Source organism: Phoca vitulina, unplaced genomic scaffold (assembly GCF_004348235.1).
Source record: "Phoca vitulina isolate PV1807 unplaced genomic scaffold, GSC_HSeal_1.0 scaffold47, whole genome shotgun sequence".
In the NCBI taxonomy this organism is placed as follows: domain Eukaryota; kingdom Metazoa; phylum Chordata; class Mammalia; order Carnivora; family Phocidae; genus Phoca; species Phoca vitulina.
Genome location: NW_022589750.1, coordinates 5758438 through 5781037, shown reverse-complemented (window position 1 = coordinate 5781037; position 22600 = coordinate 5758438). Strand labels below are relative to the sequence as shown.

At 43.2% G+C, this 22600-nt stretch overlaps 1 protein-coding gene across 1 annotated transcript in view; it reads right to left on the bottom strand.

Annotated features, from left to right (window-relative positions):
- DNAH9 (dynein axonemal heavy chain 9) overlaps positions 1–22600 on the bottom strand; it is a 338385-nt gene that overhangs the window by 107499 nt on the left and 208286 nt on the right. Inside the window, exons 46-49 of the mRNA XM_032431745.1 lie at positions 15479–15621; positions 14934–15095; positions 14494–14727; positions 5613–5873 (exon numbers count right to left, since the gene is read on the bottom strand). Coding sequence (XP_032287636.1) covers positions 5613–5873; positions 14494–14727; positions 14934–15095; positions 15479–15621 — 800 coding nt within the window. The remainder of the gene's footprint in view (positions 1–5612; positions 5874–14493; positions 14728–14933; positions 15096–15478; positions 15622–22600) is intronic.

Here is a 22600-nt window from a genome sequence, read left to right as displayed (position 1 = left end):
TCACCAACTCCATATTGCTGGACATTTAGGTTATTAAATCTTTAACAGCTGCTTAAATGATATGAACTTAAAGACATTGACACAAGTAAACCAAAAATCAAACCGGAGGTAATTTAGATTTACATTTAACTTTTAAATTATTTGAGAAGTAGCAGACATCCTTGTAATACTGAATCTTCCCATACACAGACTTGGTATACGTATTTGTCTATTCATATCTTATTTTATGTTCTTCAACAAAGATGTGCAGTTTTCTTCACGTTGTTTCAGCAAATTTATATTCGCTTATTTGTATCTCGTGCTTTGATTGCTCTTTTCAAGTATCATATTTTCCAACTGGCTACTGTTGATATTAAGAAAGCTATACATTTTTGTAAATTATTTTGTGATGGGCCCTTAACTCTTCCCTATTATTATTTTTTATAACAGGTATTTTATAACATTTACATGATGATTATTTTTCAGTTATTATTGTGTTGGCTAGAAATTCTAGGACAACTTTTTTTTTTTATAATGGTGACAGGGATCATTATTATGCTTTTTCTATCTTAATGGGAGCGCTTTTAATGTTCTACCATTGGATAGGATGTTTTGTCCTTGGATTGGGATTGATTGCCATCTGTTAGCTTAATATCCAAATATCCTTGTATTCCTACTTTACTGAGAGTTTTAATAGGGAACGATGCTGAATTGTGTTAAGTCCCATTTTGACATCTCCTAAAATGACGATGAAGCTTTTCATCTCTGACTAGGGGGTTGGGTATGGTTACATGCATAATCTCATATAGGGAAAACTTGCCAGTTGGTGGCATAGTAAATCTGATTTACTAGTACTTTTTATAGGTGTCTTACACCACTGTTCATAAGTTAGGTTCATCTGAGGTTTTATTTTCTTGTGCTATCTCCATCACTTTTAGTACCAGGCTTAATCACATAACATAGGCCTTAAGAGGTCCTGTCGGAAAGAAGTCCATTCAATTTGGAAACTCTAGAATTTTCCAAAGTATTATAAAATCTGTTTTTTATGTTACTTGCTAATATTAAAAGTCAGATGCTAGGGACTCTGCATTGAGCATGATGCAGGGCTCAATCCCAGGACCCCGAGCTCATGACCTTGAGCCGAAACTAAGAGACGCTTAACCGACTGAGCCACCCAGGGGCCGGACGAATAGTTTTTAATAATGAAAATGTCATTATATGTTACTTGAATAATAAAAAAATGAGTTCACTGTAAAAAATACATAGGAAACAAAGAGAAAACTCTAAGTAACTTTGTAGGGGGCAGAAAAGGCCATGAAATTACAAACAAAACCATTCCTCCACTAAGGCAGGAAAAGTTACACTGGATTTATTTCAGTTTAGCTATCAAAGTGAAATAAAACTGCCAAAGCAGAGCCTCAAAATGTGCAGAGACTTACTACCAGGCTCTGATTTACAGGTGTTCTTTATGCATTAACTACAGATTTATTGTTAAGTTTGCAAACGATGAGAAAACAGGGAAGTGGTCATGAAATACCAGAGTTCTGTGAACACGGAGGGTTTAAGGATACTCTAGGGGTCCTTGGGTCCACGAAGCAGTAATGCCCTCATCACACTTGGTACAGGCTGATCCATTCCACTTCACCAAGTGGGGTGATGGAGGGTGGGGGTGGGGAGGGGGGGTGCGGAGGGCAAGATGTGCAGAGGGGGTCAAAAGGTACAGCTTCCTGTTGTAAGAGAAGTAAGTCCTGGGGGTGTCTGGATAGCAGGGTGACTATAGCTAACGATACTGTGCCGTAGATTTGAAAAGAGAGGAAATCATAAAAGTTCTCATCACACACACAGAAATCTATAACTGTGTGTGGTGATGGATATTAACTAGACTTACTATGGTGACCATTTCACAATATATACAAACACCGAATTATTATGTCATACACCTGATAGGAATATCATTATATGTCAATTATACTTCAATTAAAAAAAAAAATGCTGCCTGAGACCCCGTAAATGCATTCTACAACCCGTAGACTGTAAACCCTGGTCCACAGTTCAACTTCTTAGTGATGCCGTGGGCTGCTAATGATCTTGGCCAACCCACCTTCAGAGACTCATCATCACCTCACTTCCTGAGGCGCCCACTCGTGCACCATGGCTCACACACTCCACACCCCCCTCCCCACGCATCTGTGTCTCTGCAAACATTGCTCCTTTCTGAGATGGTTTTCTCCACCCCTGCCCCATCCAGGAAAATGCTCTTCCTTATCGTCCTTGCTTCATGGGCATTCTCTTCCCTAGTTCCTACCCGGCTAGCCAGTTAGCCATGTCCTCTTCTGTGCTCTTGAGCCACTGAAATTGTAGCTTCTTTCTGTTTGTGTAATACATGCACAGAGTTTGCAAACTCTAATAGGGCCATAAGGCTTAGAACGAAACCCATGCCTGGTAGACTCTGACTTCAGCTCTGTAGAAGTCATGGCTTACAGTTTTTTCTGTTTCTTCTAGAATTTACTCCTTATTGATAAGGAATATGCCTATGCTGCTGTTTCATTATTCATTCATTCATTCATTCATTCGAGAGCGAGAGAGCGCACGCGCAGGCCCAAGTGTGTGTGTGCGAGCAGGGGGGAGGGGCAGAGGGAGAAGGAGAAGGAGAAGGAGGGAACCCCAAGCAGTCCCTGCTGAGCATGGAGCTTGATCTCAGGACCCTGAGATCATGACCTGAGCCGAAATCAAGAGTCGGATGCTTAACTGACTGAGCCACCCAGGGGCCCCTATTTTTCATTTTAGATGTTAGCAAGTGACTTCCTACTTAGAGTGTGAATATTTAGCTATTTTTACTGCCCTCCTTTCCCTCCTAATTATTATGGTTATATCAAATTTTTAGTTAATGTTCAGAATGAATATGACATGATTATAAATATTGTTCACCTTGGGTTATATTTTCTTTCTAGTATATCCTGAGTTTTTTTTTTTTAATGAAATTAACAAGTGCTTTTATTACTTATTTCCTGTGGAAGTAACTTTTGGACAAACACCCAACAGAGGGAACCAGGATGCAGGGGGGTTTGGGGGAAGAGGACTTCCCAGTGAGCTGATTGCTCGTTCAGAGGCCTCGGGTGGGATTGTGCTGGGGTGTCTGAGACACAGCGAGGCCAGTGTGGGGGGTTGGAGCGACAAGAGGAAGACTAGTCACTGGTGTAGCAGAAGAGGGGAACAATGGTAGGGTCTCGTGGGCCACTGTGGATTTTATTCTGAGTATGATGGGAAGCCAATGGAAGATTCTGGAACAGAGGGATGATGTGGTCAAACTGCTGTTTGATTACTCAGCACCTGGGTGGCTCAGTTGGTTAAGCCTCCGACTCTTGATTTCGGCTCAGGTCATGATCTCAGGGTCGTGGGATCGAGCCCCGAGTCAGGGTCTGTGCTTAGTGCGAGTCTGCTTCTCTCTCTCCCTCTGCTCTTTCTCTCAAATAAATAAATAAAATCTTAAAAAAAAAAGGTCACTCAGGTGGGTGGCTGCCATCTGTTAGTTTCTTTTCATACATGATCTCATTTCATCCTTGTGACAACCTAACGGGGACTGCGTCACTATTACCTCCCTTGCACAGATGAGGAAACAGGCTGAGTGGAGAGAAAATCATAGCCAGAGCCACACCCAGTGAACGGCACAGCCAGGATTTGGTCTCAGCTCATTTTAGGAAATGTAACCCCTGTGTCAGAAGATCTTATGAAAGACGTCTGCCTTATTAGCAGGACACGATCAGCAAACACTTCACGTGTGTGCGTCAAAGAAGTCGTCTCGTGGTTCGTGCTGGGGGAATCAGAAAAGGGCGAGACGGATCTAGAATCATAAGTCTGAGCTTGAAATATGGGTAGGATGGGGGCAGGAGGAGAGGTGGCGGCGGGGAGGGGTACAGGCTCATCAGAGGCCTACAGATGGAAGTGGGTGCCGCTGGGAGGGGCTGGGAGGAGCTACCAGGTTCAGGCTGAGAAGTGGGAGCGTAACTGGGCTACCCCTCCAATTCCTGGTCCACCCCCACGGTACCCAGGTTCCCAGTAGAGACTCTGGTGTTTTCTCCTGATATAGGGTGGGGGTCTGTTTAGGGCCTTCGAGGCCTTAACCTTTAGGGCATAAAAAATAAAAAATCCTGGAATGCATAATCCTAGAATCCTTTGTAAAAAGTCCTAGAATGCACTTATCTCTCAAATTACAATTTACGTGGAACTATATATGTCACAGGATTCTACAGCGTTCCTAATTCCTTTTTAGATTTGCCCGGGCCTGAAACCGCCAGATGCCAAAGTGAGGCGGGAGATGGAGGTTTCAGAAGGCCGGTGTGTCTGCCTCTCAAATGCCTCACCTGCCCTGAGGGTGTCAAAGCAGAAGCAGAGAGAATTTTTCATGAGACCTGCTCCTGAGTCCCCCCTGCTCTGCCTTCAAGGGGGGATGTGTCGGCAGAACCAGCATGGGCTGTCTTAGGCCTTGGCCAAGGGGTCCAAGTGAAGGGAAGAGAAAGCACCCTGCAGGGGGGAGACTGGGCGGAGGGTCTCCACGTGAGCATCCCAACAGAGAAAGGGTCAGCTTTTTGGTCCCCCTCTGACATCTGCTGCTCATGACCAGAGTCTGTCTGCCCCCTTCTCTGCCTTTCTGCCCTTGCCTCTCAGCCACGGTTATCCAAATGGGAAAGCAGCTTAATGGTGAAAAATAGAAGGAAGAAGTAGCTGACCATCCCCCTCCAGGACACACATACATGGAGTACATCTCCAGGGAACCTAAATAAAAGTACCTCGTGAATACATCTCAGAAGTCACGCTTCGTCTACCAAATGGTTACGTATAGGAGTTGAATTTAATGGACACACAGTTACGTGTTGTTGACGTTTGAATATTTGCTAATTTTGATTACCTAGGTTTTTTTTTTTTTTTCATATTTTGGAGCTAACATGTGTTTTCGTCTCCTATCTTAAGTATTTTCTCAGGGCTTTATAAGGCTCATGTGTCCTGTCGCTTGTAATGGGTGAAATGACCATGGGGTACACAGCTGGGAGGTCTCTGGACTTGGATTCTGAGGGTGTGAGTTGAAGTCTGGCTCTAATATGGAGTGACTCTGGGCAAGTCAGTTCTCCTCTCAGGGTCCTTGCTTTGTTCTCTGTGGAGTGGAGGGTCCGGACTAGTCGGCATCTCCTGTTCTGGTTGGTTCTAAGACTCACATCCTTGGGATTGCATCGGTCGGTATGTCGTCAGTTTCAATGAATGTTTGGGGGCGCCTGGGTGGCTCAGTCGTTAAGTGTCTGCCTTCAGCTCAGGTCATGATCCCGGGGTCCTGGGATCGAGCCCCGTATCGGGCTCCCTGCTCAGTGAGGAGTCTGCTTTTCCCTCTGCCCCTCCCCCCTGTTCATGCTTGTTCTCTGTCTCTCAAATAAATAATACAGAAAAATTCTTTAAAAAATAAAATAAATGAGTGTTTGCTGAATGAATAAGCCAGTGACAGCTGGATCCCTAAACCCTCCAACTTTGCCCTTGGATCTCTTTGGGACGCCAGGGTAGCGCGCTGTCTGGGTCACTGGAGCCGCTCCCCTCCCCCCACCCCTGGGGGGGGAGGGGTAAGCAGATGGGACAGACCGTCCTCCTACCTTATTGAGGGTGTTGAGAGCCGCCTGGGCTGCCGTGAGCGCTGGCTCCGCCTTGACCAGGTCCTCCTCACAGTCCTTCTGCTTCTGCTTCACCTCGAGCATGATGAGGGCCACCCTCCGCTCCTCCTCGTCCGCCATGGCCTTCTCTCTGCTCACCTTGTCCGTCTCTATGCCGACCACCTGAATCAGCTTGTCTGCGTCTTCATTCTTCTGCCTCAGCTCCCCTTCCTGGGTGGCCAGCTTGGCTTTCAGCCCATCCACCTGCAGCAGAGAAGCCCCGGGTTTATGGGGAGCAACAAGAATTCGGACGGGGGGGGGCCCGGGGATCTGACCCCCCAGGGAAAATGCCAACTCCCGATGTGAAGGAAGGTGCAAAGCTGAGCTCTCCTCTGGGACCAAGTGCCCTGAGCCGGGAGAGGAGAGGGACCCTGGACTCCCTCTTCCTCCTCCCTCTACAGTAAATGTGGTAGAAGAGTCTAAGCAACACACACCCTGACCTTTCTTTCTCCTTGATGCCCACGTGACTTAGGCTGCTTCTCAGGGACATCGGTGCCCGTGTCTTATAAAACTCTGCGTGCCTCAAGTAATACTTTCCACACAAGTGGGCATGTCCTAAAAATCGGTCATTATTTAATGGACATCGGCCAACGTGAGGTATGCCAAGAATTTAGCAAGTGATAAAAAGCGAGTATCTACTGTGTATCCGGAGAGACTGAACGTGTGAACAGACAGTGGCCAGACCATATATAAAAGCAGAACTCTGACCCACAACTGTAACCCTCCTGGTGCCCAGGAGACCGACCCATATGTACCATCACTAGCTCAGGAAGCCAGCGTGCTGTAAGTCAGTCAGTCTTGTAGGAAGTCAGACGCCCGTCTCCGCAACAATCCAGGAAGACAAACAATAAATAACCTCAGTAACAATCGGCCCCAAATGGCCAGAACATGATTAATAGTGGACACCTTCCTTAATTTTTGTCCCTGCTTTCCACTTAGGACCCACCAGAGAAGGTCAAACGTGCTCCCCTAACTGATCACACAGGATGCCCAATCCTAGTGCGCCCACCACCAGCTTCTGCAGGCCACCAGCCTCCACTGGGACAAACCTGACGCCGTTCGTTTCTTCTCACTGTGAAGCTCTCCTCAGCCCTCTGCCTGCCTTGGAGTCTCTGCCAAAACCCAGGTGCTGGGTGGCTGACTCCCTTGCTAGAGCGAGCTCTGAAGAGAGAGCATTCGCTTCTTCCTAGGTTGGTCTTAGGTTATTCCCACAATCCTGATGAGAGAGATGACCAGGTTACAGCGGGACAGCAGAGAGAATTCCAGTGGCCCAGACCAGAATCCAGTGGGGCTCTCCATCCAGCCTCTGGATTCATACGCACTTTGGAGGAAATAATGAAGTACTGGGAATATCACTATGTAGGAAACCGTCTATTTCTCTGATCCGCTGGAGAAGGAGGAATGGTTTTCTCTGTACATTCAGTTCAGTGGAGTGTGCAGCTTCTCAGAGTGTGGTCCCGGGACTAGCAGCCCCAGCAACAGCATCCCCTGGGTACTTGCTAGAAATGTAAACTCTCGGGCCCACTCCAGATCTACTGAATCAGGAATTCTGCAGGTGGGCCTGGCGATCTGTGTTTTCATAGGCCCTCGGGGTGATGCAGATGCCCACCTCTGGGTCTGAGAGTCACTGGCCTGGTTTATGGCCCTTTCACACGCAAAGAGAAGCCTCCTCAGATCTGTTTCTTTCTGGGAAGTAAAAAAGCCATTTGTCTTTGCAATATGGCCCATAAACTTTACATTGCAGGATGACCTCCTGTCTCTCATTTTCCTGCAGTCCACTTCCATGCAACAACCGAAGATTACTTCAGAGCTCCTGGAACATGCCAAGCAGATTCGAATGCTTTATGATGCAAAATGCAGAAGGGGAAAAATAAAACAGAGGCTTAGACGCTGCCGATAATTCCCTTTCCATGGCAGATCAAAAGAAAAGAAAAGGAAAGCGGGGGCGGGGGGGGGGCCGCAGGAGGAGAGAATGCTCTTTAATTTTGTGTATTCATGGAAACTGGAGACTTTTTGTTAACCTCAAATGAAGGCCTGCTCCCTAGAACGAGTCTTATATGCCCGTGCTAGAAGGTTAATCCACTTCTATCTCCCGTTGTTCAGCTGCAGGGACTTATTTCTACAAGGACAAAGATGCAATTGTAAATCAAAATGATTGAACCACATAATCACCACAGTCCGCAAACACACCAGTAACTTTTTGTTCCTTTTTAAATCTTGGGAGATTTGAGAAAATTGGTGTGGTGTGTTTTTTTTTCCTGTTGTTATTTGTTTGTTTGTTTGTTTTGCTGATTGCAGATAGGGCTGATGACCTCGGGTCCAAGGTAAATAATCACCAGCACTGTGAACGGGAGCTTTATGGCTCTTAAGCTGTGATGTGAGGGTCCCGCCGGTCAGAATGAGGCTGCTCCCCACCAAGCTAAAGAGAGGGTGCCAGTCAGGCTCATTTTATGGCTCTTCTGCAATAGAATGGGACGTTGAAATAGGTCACGTTAAAATTTCCTCTCTCTTTTCCTTTATTCAAAGCATTTGAGCCCCTCTTTGGCTCTCTTCCTCTTTAGACACCCACCCCCACCCCTGGATAGGAGGATCAAGAAGGACAGTGTCACAACCAACAAAGAGAGCCTCTCCTCAGTCTTGCCAGCCCCAAGAATGTTCATGGGGGGCGGGTTGTCAACTGAGTGGGATGACAATAGGCTGGTGGTGAGAGACCCTCCCTTCTTCAAGGATCAGGAACATGATGCTAAAGAGAAAGGCTAAGCTTCCCAGGCCCTTCTCCTCAGAGCCACAGAAGGAGGAAAGAGAACCTGGCATAATCCACAGCAATCCCTACTGTGCAGAGGGCTGGAAGCCCAGAGATATTTTCCTTCTTCCTCTGAGTCCCTCTGGTCACCCACCATGTTCTCATATGAATTCAACACTTCACAAAGACTCTCCTCTTAGATGAGAGGTTTCCCATCTGGAGTAGACCCATGGTTGCCTGCCTAATAAAAACTTCTCGTCCCTGTTCTGGAAACAGAGTTTGAATTTCCTTTGGGGAACGCTCCCTTCCCAAGTCCTCATAGTTTGGTTGGAGCCAACTCCAGTGGCTGTCCTTTGAACCTTGCTTGGCCAAGGAGAATATCCAAGTCACAGAGAATGGTTCAAGTCTGGGAAGACCGATGATTGGAAGAGGCCAATCAGAGCCACTGACCATTTATCCAGGAACTTGGCAGAAAATCCTGCCTGCCTGAACAGGGACATTTAGTGAGGGTCTAGCTCCAGCCCTGTCCAAATTCAGCTCTGTCTCTGAATTTTCTTGGTTTTATTTGTTGTTGTTTTGCCTAAACCAACTTCCACTGAATTTTGGTCAGCTGCCATCAAAAGGATCCTGATAAATATATCATGTAATCTCAAAAAATTTTTTCCCTCTCTCCTGTCTTTTCCTTTTCCTTTTTTCTTTTCTTTCTTTCATGCTAAGTGAAATTGAATTCTTTTTTTTTTTTTTTCACTTGCAACCAAAAGAGTTCTGATGGATAATCATGGTAAATTATTGAACTGTCAACTTCAGGTAAATTTGGTAGCCTGAGATTATTTGAAACCCCAGGATAAATTGAATTTAAGAGTCTCCAGACAGACAGACTTGAGGAGTAAATCTTATACGCAGGGAATTGGTAACAACCTATAGGACTTTTTGAACATTTCTTCAACCCAACAGGCCCTCTTCTTCATGAGTACCCCTGAGCCAGATACAGAGCGAGGATGACAGTAGGTTCTGAAGATGCCAGGAGGCGACAGAGTGAGACCCCAAGTCAGAGCTGGGAGTTCTGACTGTGCCAAGAGAAGGAACGGACAGAAGGGACGCCAGCTGTGAAGCTCTCATCGGAAGCAGGAGCAAAGACAGCTGATGCTGCCCAAAGACCCATGTGACTTCACCAGCTGCCTCCTGAAACCACCACCACCACCACCATCACCACCACCACCACCCAGATGGGAAGGAGCAAATGACCCTTCACAGGGAAACAGCCCCGAGGTAGAGTTAGACTCTGAACTGACTGCCCTCCAGAGACTGAGTTTTTAACTTGAAGTGACCAAGGCAACCTGAAATACAAGATTAAGAACTCTCTACTCTTGGGGCACCTGGGTGGCTCAGTCGGTTGAGTGTCCAGGTCCTGGTTTTGGCTCAGGTTGTGATCTCAGGGTCATGGGACTGAGCTCTGTATTGGGCTCCATGCTCAGTGGGGAGTCTGCTTCCCCTCTCTCTCTGCCCCTCACCCCCACCCATGCACTCTCTCTCTCTTTCTCAAATAATCTTTATTAAAAAGAAGAACTTTCTACTCTCAAATGAAAAAGATGGATCTGTAGCTAAGTTAAATTCAGTTATAGAAAAATAAAGTTACCTTTATGACCACTTGAGGCTAAGCATGAAATTATGTTTAAAATTTATCAACTTTAGATGATTATATAATTATTAATTATCATCACTCTTACCAGTATAATTATTACTCCTAATACTGCTATTGTTGCTAAAGAAATTTGGAGTCCCTCTGAGCCAGAGTTGTGATATTCATTTAGCCCACTCCCACTAGATTATGAATCCCAAAAACTGTCCTAAGTGGGTAGTAGGATAGTGATACCACATAATTCAAATCATTACCCTTATACCAAGATTATGATGATATACTTAGGGCTTTTTCTACCCAAGGAACAATTTCAGATGAAGGGTTTTTAACAGAGTTAGGAAGCCAAGTTGATACCATTTTTACAAGAAGAATCATCCTTATAACCATCCATTAGTATGAAATACACACCATGTACACAGTATTGGGGCACCCATCCTCCACCCCCACTCTGAGCTTATAGGTGACTTTAGAACGTGCTCATTTGGTTGGTTGCCTGGCCATCTGTCATCTACCCATATGTCCCTTTATCTACACAATTATAGAACATTTACTATGTGCCAATGAATCTTGGTTTCTGCGCTTATATGATTGCTGACGGTATAGCATGAAATACACAAGAGGAGAAACACAGTTCAGGGATGGAACTACAAAGATTGGAAGGCACAACTGCTCAGAGCTTAAAAAGGGCTTCTGGGAGCAGGGAGTAGCAAACTGTGTAGGCGTCGACAGTGACAAGCTGACAAGGGGTGGGGGTGCACGTAAAGACACGGAGATGTGAACTAGCTGTGAAATTTGGGGCAACTACAACCATTTGGAAGTACTGGATGCCAGGGTTGCAAGGGGGTAGATGGGAGGAAGAAAGGGTGGCACACGGGCAAGGATACAGTTTGAAAGTTCTAGAGAAGTTCAGAGAATCTGCAATGTAGTATCTAAAACATTAAAGTCCGCAGAAGAGAAGACTAAAGCTTATGGTCTGAGCAAAGATCCCTCCAATAGCAGGACAGAGGCTGGGCCAGAGCTGTGTTGTCTGATTTGGTAGCCACCAGCCCCATGTAGTGAATGAGCACCTGAAATGTGGCTTGTCCCACAGGAGATGTGCTGTAAATATAACCACACACACTAGTTTTTGAAGACTTGAAGAAAAAAAAAATACTTCATTGGTAACATTTTTATACATTGATTACCTATTAAAATAAGATTTTGGATGTGTTGGCTTAAATAAAATGTACTCTTGAAATATATAATTATATAAAATTAAAATATACAGTTAGAACAAAATTCACTTATTTCCTTTTACTTCTTTTGATACAGCTACTAGAAAATTTAATTTGCATATATGACTGGCAGGATATTTCTGTTGGATAGTACTTCCAGAATACAGTGGGGGATACTAAGCAGAATGCTATGCATTCATTCATTCATTCATTCAACAAATATTTAATGAGTGCCCACTCCGTCCAAGTGCTGCTTTAGACGCATCAGTGAACCAAAGAGATAAGGATCCTGGTCTTGACGGAGGTTATGTCTAACGGATGGAGACAGACACCAAAAAAGAAAGGTAACAAGTATATTACATGTTGGATGGGGGTAAATGCTATGGGGAAAAGATAAAGTAGAGCAGAATAAGGGATGCAGGGGTGGTGTGGGGTTGCAACTGAAAACGGGGTCATCAGAGTAGGATTCAATGAGAAGGTGACATTTGAGCAAAGAGGAGGAGATGAGGGAGTGAGCCATGGGATGAGAGAGGGAAGAACATCCAGGGGGAGGAAACAGCCAGTGCAAAGGCCTGGTGTTGTCTGAGGAGAGAGCAAAGCAGCGGCATGGCCAGAGAGAGAGGAATATCGTGGGCGTGGGGTAGCAGGAGATGAGGTCTGAGAGTCTGCAGGGTGCAGTGGGAGAGGAGCCTGGGGCGCCATTTTAATGAGGGAAATGGAAGCCATCTCAGGGTTTGGGGCAGAAAAGTGACATGCTCTGACTTATGCTTTGAATGGATCATTCTGGCTACTCTGTTGATGACGGACCAAAGAGAGGCAAAAGGAAAAGCAGGCAAATGAGCTAGAAAGGTACCCTGGTTGCCCGGGTTAAAGACGCCGGTGGCCCAGATCAGGGGAGTGGCAGCATAGGAGGTGCGCAGTGGTGGGATCCTGGGCATATCTGAAGTTAGGGCCAACAGCGATTTTCTGATGTTTGGGCACAAGGTATGTGAGAGAGAGAAATGAGAAGAGTCAGGGACAACCCCAAGTATTTGGCCTGATGGGCGATGCAAGAAGTTGTTGGCGACCCAGGTTCAGGATGGGGGGGATGTTGTGGAGTTCAGTGTGTTGAAATAATCAAGGTAATAAGTGTTACCTAAACACCTAAATCAAGGTGTTGAAAACAGGGAGACAGCAAGAGGGGTATATTTAAGAGATACATAAAAAAGTAGAGAATTTGTTAATTCTTAACTGAGACAAGGGGAGGAATCTAAGGTAACTCCCTGGTTTCTAGATAACTGGTAGATGAAAGCATGACTTGTTGACGTAGAGAATTTTGAAGGAGAAGAAACCAAAACTGATGCCGGGACTGGGGAGGCTTCTCCACTAACCATGTGCAGGCAGAGTTGGGTTCACCTAAGGTATAACCAGTCTTCTGGGGTGATCGATAATTTCCAGAGATAGGTGAGCGGAGGGAGAACAGGTGCTGCTGGGGGGACAGTATTCTGAGGGCACTGTAGGTGGGGTGGGGGGAGACAGGAAGAGGAAAAAGCGACAGATGTTAAAAATAATCTGATAGGACTGCATTCTGGGATTCTATCACATGCTGTTTTCTAGAAGTTCAGAGATTGAGAGTACTGAAAAGTGTTGGGAGAGAAGATGCTACCTTTCTACAACAAAGGTACATGCCAGGTAAACAGCTAGGGCTTTGGCTGGGATCTGTATCCCTCGATCTGCCCTGAACTGTAGCTCTGGGAAGGGGTGTGGTCACAGCACAAATGGACACAGAGTAGTGTCATGGACAATTGTCACATGTCACATGTGGACAAACACTGAATTTGAACAGATCTCACCATGCCAGTGGGTAAATAAAGAAAAAGAAAAAAAGGGTCTTCGTAGAAATACAGAACAAGGAAGGGAAAAGAATCTAGGAGACTTAAGAAGAAGGACACAGGTCTGAAAATGGCACACTATCGGATCTAGAAAAAACATCAAGAGAGCTGTCCGCTATCATAGGATGGTGTCAATGACATGGTTGCAGGCAAACAGGCTGAAATAAAAAAAGCAATAGGATGTGTGGGAAGGAGAAAAGGATGAGGTGAGGAAGGGCTGTTAGGATATTAAAAATGTAATAGCATAATTAGAGTCTTCACTGGAAACCTAAGAAGCAGAAGCAATGTTACCCACTATTAAATTAGAATTGTTGAGGATAAACTTGAAAAGCTCTCCTAGAATGTAGAGGGAAAAAAGCCAAAAGGATGAGATCAATGAGTGAGGACATAATAGATACAGGGCACAGAGAAACCATTGGCAAAAATTGCTCCTGGAGGAGAGGCCAAACCAGATGAATGAAACCAGATAACAGAAGAAAAATGGCCCAAGCAGAAGAAATTCTATGTGAACAGATTGCAAGGGCTCACTGCATCCCAATAAATGAGCTGAAATCCTCTAGACATATTGCATCTACGATTCAAGAAACTAAAGTGGGGAGAGAGGACAAGTCAGAAGAAGCGAATTCAACAGTTATGTCAAAGGCAAAGCTCTGTAATGATGACAAAGCAAAAGGCTTAGATATCTACAGGAACACAGGATGCCCAAGAATTAAAGTTGATCACAATTTGAGTTTAATGGTGCAAATGCAGGAAAACCACACCACCAGCTGACTCTGCTGTGGGCAAATAGAGCACAGAAGGGGGCCATCAAGGGATCAGCAATGTCTGATAGGCATGTTCCCTTTGGAAGAGTAAGTAGAAAAATATTACGAGGATAGGACAACATGGACTTTCTTTCGATGGCCAACCACTTGGGAATATATGAAGAAAATGCAAGAAATGAGACAGGATTTAAGAAATCAGGTTCTGATGATGCTTTGACAGACAATACAAAGAAATAAAAGAAAAGCTGGTATAGATTCTTCTCTTTGGTTTTGAAGATGGAAGGGAAGCAGACTGGAGAGGAAAGGAAGGTAGCAGAAGAGGGGGAGAGGGGAAACAAGCAAAAGAGAAGAGGTGCTCCAGAGGATTCCATCATCAGTACCTGGGAGCAGACCAGACCTGAAGCTGAGAGTGTGACCCTCCTCAGGGAGAGCTCAGCCTTAACTCTTGGAACAGTTTCTGGTGACACTGAGGCCTCTGGAAAACCATACATGATTCTCAGGCCTGGACTGTGATCCATCCAGTTCCCTGGAATGGAGCGCTCCCACTCCCTCTCAGTGCTCTGAAGGCAGAGCAACAAAAGACCACCACCCACCTGCGCAGACGTGCTGTGAAGCTTCAGCAGCCCATTCTCGAGACGCTCCATTTTGGACTTGAGCTCTTCTCCATTTCTGCGCAGCAAGCTCTGGTAGAGTCTGATGAACTCCAGGAATGATTTGGGAGTTGTGTAGTTGTAGCGCTGCTCATTGCTCAGATAAGACTGAGACATCTGGTTGACACTTGTGTGCACAAAAGCCATGAACTTGCTAATTGACTGCTTGACTGTGGGCTGAAATCAAAGAGTGGGGAACAAAGCGACTGTCTGGACATGAAGACTGGAGGTGATGGCCCACCCTACTCATGGCCTCACCACATGGAAAGTTCTGCTCCAACAACTCTATCCAAGCCTGAACTTGAACCCTAAAACTCTGGACATGGAATTCCTTGTACCTGAGGTAGAGAGGAACTTGAAGAGTGTCTCCTTTGCTCTCTCACCTCAATGCCTTCTGTGTTCTGTAAGAAGCAGAGGCTGACGGACTCCAGTGCCTGCCGAGGCCACTCGTGGAACCAGTCAATGGCCGTGCAGTTCACAATGGCTGGGAACTTCCTGCTGCGGACTCTCAGCTTGTTTCCCACAGGGGAAAAACAGAGAGTCACCTGAGAAATCAGAAGGGTGGGGAGAACCAAGAAAGTATCAGGGAGATACTCATAGAGAGATATGGCTTTGGGTTCTTTATTTCCCAGGAAGTTGGGAAACACATCCAACAGAGGAAGAAAAAAATCTGTCAACACTAGCCAGGCTTCTAGCCAAGAAATTAAGAATGCTGGGACTGCATGAGGCAAAAGGGAGGCTACTGCCCTTGAAGCAGATGAGAAGGGCAGCCTTGCAAAATTGCTCAGGCGAAGAAGGGCAATCCACCTTCCCTGCCCACTCCCAGTGTAATCAATGAGGGCAGGCAATCAATGTGTCCAAAATATCAGCAGAGGCTCTTAAGAACCATCTCTGGTCCGCCTACCCTGGGCCGTAAATCCTTCTATACCTTCAGTTGTCGTCGGACCCGATTTATAAAAAACTTCCAACAGTTCTCTCTGTTGTCAACAAGACCTTGGCTCTTGACTTCATTCCTCACATTGTTTATGATGTTTTCGACTTCATCATCAGAGTAGAGGTCTGGGATCTCTCCTGGGAGAAATGGAACACAGATGGGTGGCTTTGACATCTCTCTGCATGATACAATAGGACGTGAGAGGCTATCCAAACTTGGGACACAGGGCCTATGATTTTTTGGCCATGTTCCACCACTCTTGCTGGTGGAACTGGACAGATGCCATATCTACTCCTAACCCAGTGCAGGTGGAGGGATGATACTTTAAAGAATGGAACAGGGTACGTGGCCCCATTTTGTCCTGGGCCAGCGGCCTGTAGCACAAGAGCTTTCAACTCTCTTTACTTCTTTTGCCTAAAGCATTTATTTACTAACTACTGTTAGTAAGAATTTTGCTCCTGAGGAACTTAATATTTAGTAGGAGAAATAAAACAGATGTAAAATACCTATAATATAAAACCACAAGTGAAAAGGGCCATGAGACAAATACGGATAAATCTGTATATTGATGAAGAATGAGCTATACCTTTCTATTAAAGAAGAAAGGGAGAGAGCAAGGATGGTTTTAGGGAATCTAGTATATGATAAGTATGACATCTTAAAATCAATGGGGAAAAATGAACATTCAATACATGGTATTAGGAAAACTGGGATCTGGAAAAAAAAAACAAACTATGGTTGGATCCTTATACTCCATTGCACACTAGGATAAATTCCAAATGGATCAATACTTAACTATAAAAAATAAAACCATAAAAATGGCAGAAGACATGAGGGAAATATTTTTATAACCTCTGAGTGGGGAAGGTCTTCCTAAGTGTAACTCAAAGTTGGTATGTTTTAAAAGAAAGATAAATTTGGTAAATATAAATTGACACATTTTATGTACAAATAAAAAATTATATAAAAAATAGAAAAAAATGGCATGGTGAAAACATAGGCAAAGTATAACAAGAGCAAAACCAAAGAACCAATTAAAATATGTTTCTAAAAGACGACATACAAATGGTCAACACGTACATGGAAAGGTGCTCAACATAATTAATTATCAGGGAAATGCAAATGAAGATCACAATGAGATATCACCTCACACCTGTTGGGATGGCTATTATCAAAAAGACAAGAGATAATAAGTGTTGATGAGGATGTGGAGAAAAGGAAATCCTTGTGCACTGTTGATGGAAATGTAAAGTGGTACAGCCAGTATGGAAAACAGTACAGAGAAACTGAAGAAATTAAAGGTAGAACAAGTGCCATGTGATCCAGCAATCACACTTCTGGGTATATATTTGAAAGAAAAAAAGACAGATCTTGGAAATATCCATACTCCTCTATTCATTGCAGCATTATTCACAATAGCTAAGATATGAAAACAGCCTAAGTGCCAATCAACAGACGAATGGATCAAACAAATGTGATATATATTCAGAAATATTATCCAGGCTTTAAAAAAAGAAATCCTGTCATTTGTAGTAACATGGTAAACCTAGGGGGCATTATGCTAAGTGGAATAAGCCACAGAGAGAAAAATACCGCATGGTATCACTTATACACGGGATCTAAAAAAAACAAAAAATAAACAAACAAACAAAAGAACCCAAGAAAACAAAACAAAACAAAAAACAAAAAAACAGTCATAGAAACAGAGTAGAAAGCGGTTGCTGGGGGTTGGGGGTTGAAGGAAATAGAGAGAATATGATAAAAGGGCACAAACTTTTGGCTATAAGATGAATAAGGTCTTAGGATCTAATGTATAACATGGTGATTATAGCTGATAACACTGTACTGTATAACTGAAATTTGCTAAGAGATAGAACTTAAATGTTCTCATCCAAAAATTTTAAAAAGGTGGAAAAAAGAAAATACATATTTCCTCCAATTATAGTTAAATAGCTAATCTCCTTAATATGTAAAGAAACTCTCCACCATTACAGGAAAAAGTTAATAATACAATTGTAAGATATGGTGACAGATACAAAAAGAGAGCTCATGGTACAGGAAATACAAATATCTCTTAAATATATGAACAAATGCTTTATCTCACTTGTAGTAACAGAAATGTACATCAACACTATATTTACTTTTTTGTTTGTACAAATAAGACTGGCAAACATATGAACACTCAACCTCATAGTAATAGAAATGTACTTTTAAAGTATGTCTAATTATTTTTACAAGATTTTTACAAGATTATTCTTACAAAGTTCTGAAAGTTAAATAAAATCCTGTATTAGTCAGGCAGTATATGTTGGATAAATCTTTTAAAAAATCCCAACTAAATATATAAAAATAAATATATGATGACCAGGTAGCATTTGTCCTAGAAAAGCAATGATGGTTAAGTCTTTGAGAAATCTATGAAAGTAATTCACTACATTAATAGATTAAAGACGTAATACAATATCACCATTACAGAGATACATAAAATTTCCAAATACTGTTAGCAAACTAGGAATAAATAAGATTTCTCTTAACCTATAATAGATGTCTATTGCAGACCCAAAGCAAATATTATACCAAATGGTGAAATACTAGAATATTCTCTTTCAAATCAGGACAAGACAAGCATAACTGCCATCATGTTTCCTATTCAATGTTATACAAGAGGTCCTAGACTATGCAAAAAATCAAGAAAAGGAAAATGTATAAGAATAGTTAAGGCAATAATAAAATTATTGTTCAAAATCTGATTCTCTACATAGAAAATCTAAGAGAATACATACATAAACCATCAGGACTCGCAAGCATGTTCAAGAACAAGCTTGCTGGATACAAATCAAACTGGAAATAAAAGGGCATCTGTACTCAAGCCAAGAAAAGTTACTTTACTTTTTAAAATCTTTTTTTAAAAAGATTTTATTATTTTTAAGTAATCTCTATACCCAACATGGGGCTTGAACTCACACCCCTGAGATCAAGAGTCGCACACTCTACCGAGTGAGCCAGCCAGGTGCCCCCCCAAAAAATGTTACTTTAAAAGTTATTTAGGATACCAACAAAAACTATAAGGCAGGTAGTAATATATGAAAAGATGTGCAAGATCTTAGTATAAAAACGGAAACATACTATTGAAGGGCATAAACAAAACCCTAAATAAACAGAAAGAGAAATTGTGCTCAGGGGAGGATGACTCAGTATTACCCCCATCATAAAGCTGCAATTCCAACAACAAAAACAACAACAACAAAAAATCAAATGAATTTCTTTCTTGATCCTGACAAGCATACTCTAAAATGTATACAGAAGAGCAAAGGGTAAACAACAGCCCTGACATTTCTGAAGAAGAACCAGAGGGAAGGATTTGCCCTACCAGAAATCAAGTCTCCTTATAAAACTATGTTAATTAAAACAAGGTGAAACTGGTATGGGGCAAATAAATAGAACACTGAGGGCAACACCTTAGAAATAGACCCAATTATAAACAGGAAATTGATATTAAAAATCGGTTGCAGCCTTGAGACTGATTAATCAATAAGTAATGTTAGGACAATTCAGTATTAAGATTAATAATTAAAATTAGGACTCTATATAAAAATAAATTTTAGGGGCACCTGGGTGGCTCAGTTGGTTAAGCGTCAGACTCTTGATTTTGGCTCAGGTCATGATCTCAGGGGCATGAGATTGAGCCCCACGCTGGGCTCTGTGCTCAGCGCGGAGTCTGATTGAGATTCTCTTTCTCCCTCACCCTCTGCCCCTCCCCCAGCCCCCCCCTCTGTCTCAAATAAATAAATCTTTAAAAAATAAATTTTAGGTGGATTAAATACATAAATATGAAAAGTCAAACAGTAATTATTTTTTAAAGATTTATCCATCTATTAGAGAGAGTTGGAGGGAGGGGTAGAGGGAGAGAATCCCAAACAGACTCCCCACTGAGCACAGAGCCTGACATGGGGCTTGATCCCATGACCCATGAGATCATGACCGAGTGGAAACCAAGAGACAGACACCCAACCAACTGAGCCACCCAGGTGCCCCCAAATAGTAATAATTTAAAAACAAAATGCAGGAGATAATTTTTATCATATTGAATAGAACAAAATTTCTGAAACAGCACAGAGCATTAAAAAGAACTGTTAAGTTTTACAGCATTTAAACTAAATCAGCATGACACAAGTCAGATGCAGACTTCAAAGGGTACATACAATCCATATAATGAACAGAGGGTTAGTATCCAGAATATAAAAGGATCTCTTACAAATCCATAAGAAAAAGACCAAAAACCCCAGAGCAAAAGGGCAAACTACATAAAGAGGCAACTCACAGAAGAGGCATAGCCAGTAAACCCTCGAAAAGATGCTCAAGGTCACAAGTAAAAAGGGAAAGAAAACAATGAGATTTCATTTCACACCCACTGGCAAAAACCAGTATGTCAGGGAAACTGGGTGCTGGCGAGGTTAGGAGGAAACAGGCATCCATGCCCTATTGGTCAGAGAGAAAATATATACAACTAGTCTGGAGAGCAGCTTGACACTTTTTATAAAGTTGAAATGCAGGTACCAGACAGAAGAGCAATCTTGGGCACCTATCATAAAGAAATTCTGCACATGCATACTGGAAGTTTCTACTTTGTAACATCATGCATAACAGCATGGGAGTTTTATTACTTTCTGCATGTCCAGGAGAGTTTGTGAAGAAATACAGAAAAATGTCAAGGGAAGAAAATAAGTGAGGGCGGTGAGAACATGAAAACTATGAAGGAGAGTCAGAAATTGGGAAAAGAAAACAGAGCAGAGTTCTGAATCAGGGACCAGGAGGTGGTCTCCTACCTCAGATGGAGAAGTTGGTCTTGGGGAGGAAGGGTGGTCATCTTGGAGGAAGAGGAAAAACTTATAAAGACATGGAGATGGGCTATGGGGTATAAGGATAGTTGTGAGGATCATACTAAACAACCAGGTCTTCTCCACGAGAGAGAGAGAGAGAAAGAGAGAGAGAGAGAGAGGAGACATTGAGGGAGGTAAAGAATAAAGGAAGCGCTAGTAGAGCTAAAATCCTGAAAACACTGGATATGATGTAAAGGTGAGTGGGGTGCACTCTTGGATATTGTACGGGCCTCAGGAAAGCTCTTCCCCATTTCCAGAACAAGGCTTTAGGTGAGTCCTGAGGCTATCTGGACCTGAAATCATATACAAGTTCCCCTTTAAAGTTCTCCAACACCCACATGCTTCTTTCTTCCTCCATGACCAACACAGAAATGTGAGCATCATAGAAACGCTGGAGGTCGAAGATGCCACTGGGGCCACCCTACCCATATTACTTCCTTGTGGACTCAGATGAGGTCCCCAAAAGTGGGTGGTTTGGCAAATGATCTGTAACTAATCAGAGTGATGGGAATTCTGATTTTATCCATCAGTGACGCTGCTGTGCTTCCTTGACGTACTTTATCTGCAGGAAAGTCATGCCAACTTCCAACAAATCTCTGGCCTTCATAGTCTGACCACACTAACCCAGCCAGGAGTTCAGTGAGGATTTTATACTAATTAGGCTTAATCGTTTCAAAGGTCAAAATGAAAAAAATGGATTATCATGAAAGCGATCATTTACTTTCTTCCCTTAATTGGACAAACTTGATTTAACTCCTGTTCATTAAGATATTTCGGAGCATGCATATAAAACACCCTGAGCTATAACTTGTCAAAACCAAGGTCTTAGTGGGCGCCTGGGTGGCTCAGTTGGTTAAGCGACTGCCTTCGGCTCAGGTCATGATCCTGGAGTCCCGGGATCGAGTCCCGCATCGGGCTCCCTGCTCAGCAGGGAGTCTGCTTCTCCCTCTGACCCTCCCCCCTCTCATGTGCTCTCTCTCTCTCTTTCAAATAAATAAATAAAATTTTTAAAAAAAAAAAAAAAAAAAAAAAAAAAACCAAGGTCTTAGTAATGGAACAATCCTGTTCTGCCTCATTTGATAAAAACAGAAGTCAGAGGAAACTCCTCTAAGAAAATGAAATGGTATGTATGTATGTATGTATTTATTTATTTTAAAGATTTTATTTATTTATTTGACATAGAGAGAGAGACAGCGAGAGAGGGAACACAAGCAGGGGGAGTAGGAGAGTCTCAGAGAAGCAGGATTCCCGCTGAGCAGGGAGCCTGATGTGGGGCTCGATCTCAGGACTCTGGGATCATGACCTGAGCCGAAGGCAGACGCTTAACCGACTGAGCCACCCAGGTGCCCCTGAAATGGTATTTAGCATGTGTTGGGAATTAAGGAGTTCAGGGAAGTTTTAAAAAGAGCAACACTCAGATGGAATTGACGTGACCCATACTCATCCGGCTTCAGGAGCTGACTGCCTATGTTGGTCTGTGTTTCCTTCTTCCTAACATCTCTGATAATCTGTGTTCCCTTCTCTATTACCATGTTAGAGCCCTCCCATGAAGACTTGCATTCCCTTTGGTCTTAGAACATTTGTAATAACACAGTCTGCATTCTTCGTCTATTATTTGAAATACGGGGGACTTAGGTTTTTTTTTTTTTTTTTTTAAGACTTTATTTACTTGAGAGAGAGAGAGAATGAGAGAGACAGAACGAGCAGGGGGAAGGACAGAGGGCAAAACAGACTCCTCACTGAGCAGGGAGCCCAACACGGGGCTCGATCCTAGGTCCCTGAGATCATGACCTGAGCCAAAGGCAGACGCTTAACCTACTGAGCCACCCAGGTGCCCCAGTTCTTTTGGTGTTTTATGTATAACATGCTTGAGATGGAGGAGCCCAACTATGGTCTATAGGCTAATCTGGCCTACTGCCTCAGTGTGCATGGCCTGCAAGCTAAGAGTGGTTCTTATAATTTTTAATGGTTGAAAAAAATTAAAATAATACTTAGTGACTCATGAAAATTACAGGACATTCAAGTTTTATTGTCTATAAACAAAGTTTTATTGGTCACCACTGTAATCATTCATTTATGTATTGTCTATGGCTGTTTTCCCAGTATGACGACAGAGTTGAGTAGTTATGACAGAGACTGTCTGGTCTAAAAAACTGAAAATATTCACTTTCTGACCCTTAATAGAAAAAAAAGTATGCCTACCTGGTTTATGTGATATCCTGAGTGCCGATGCTGA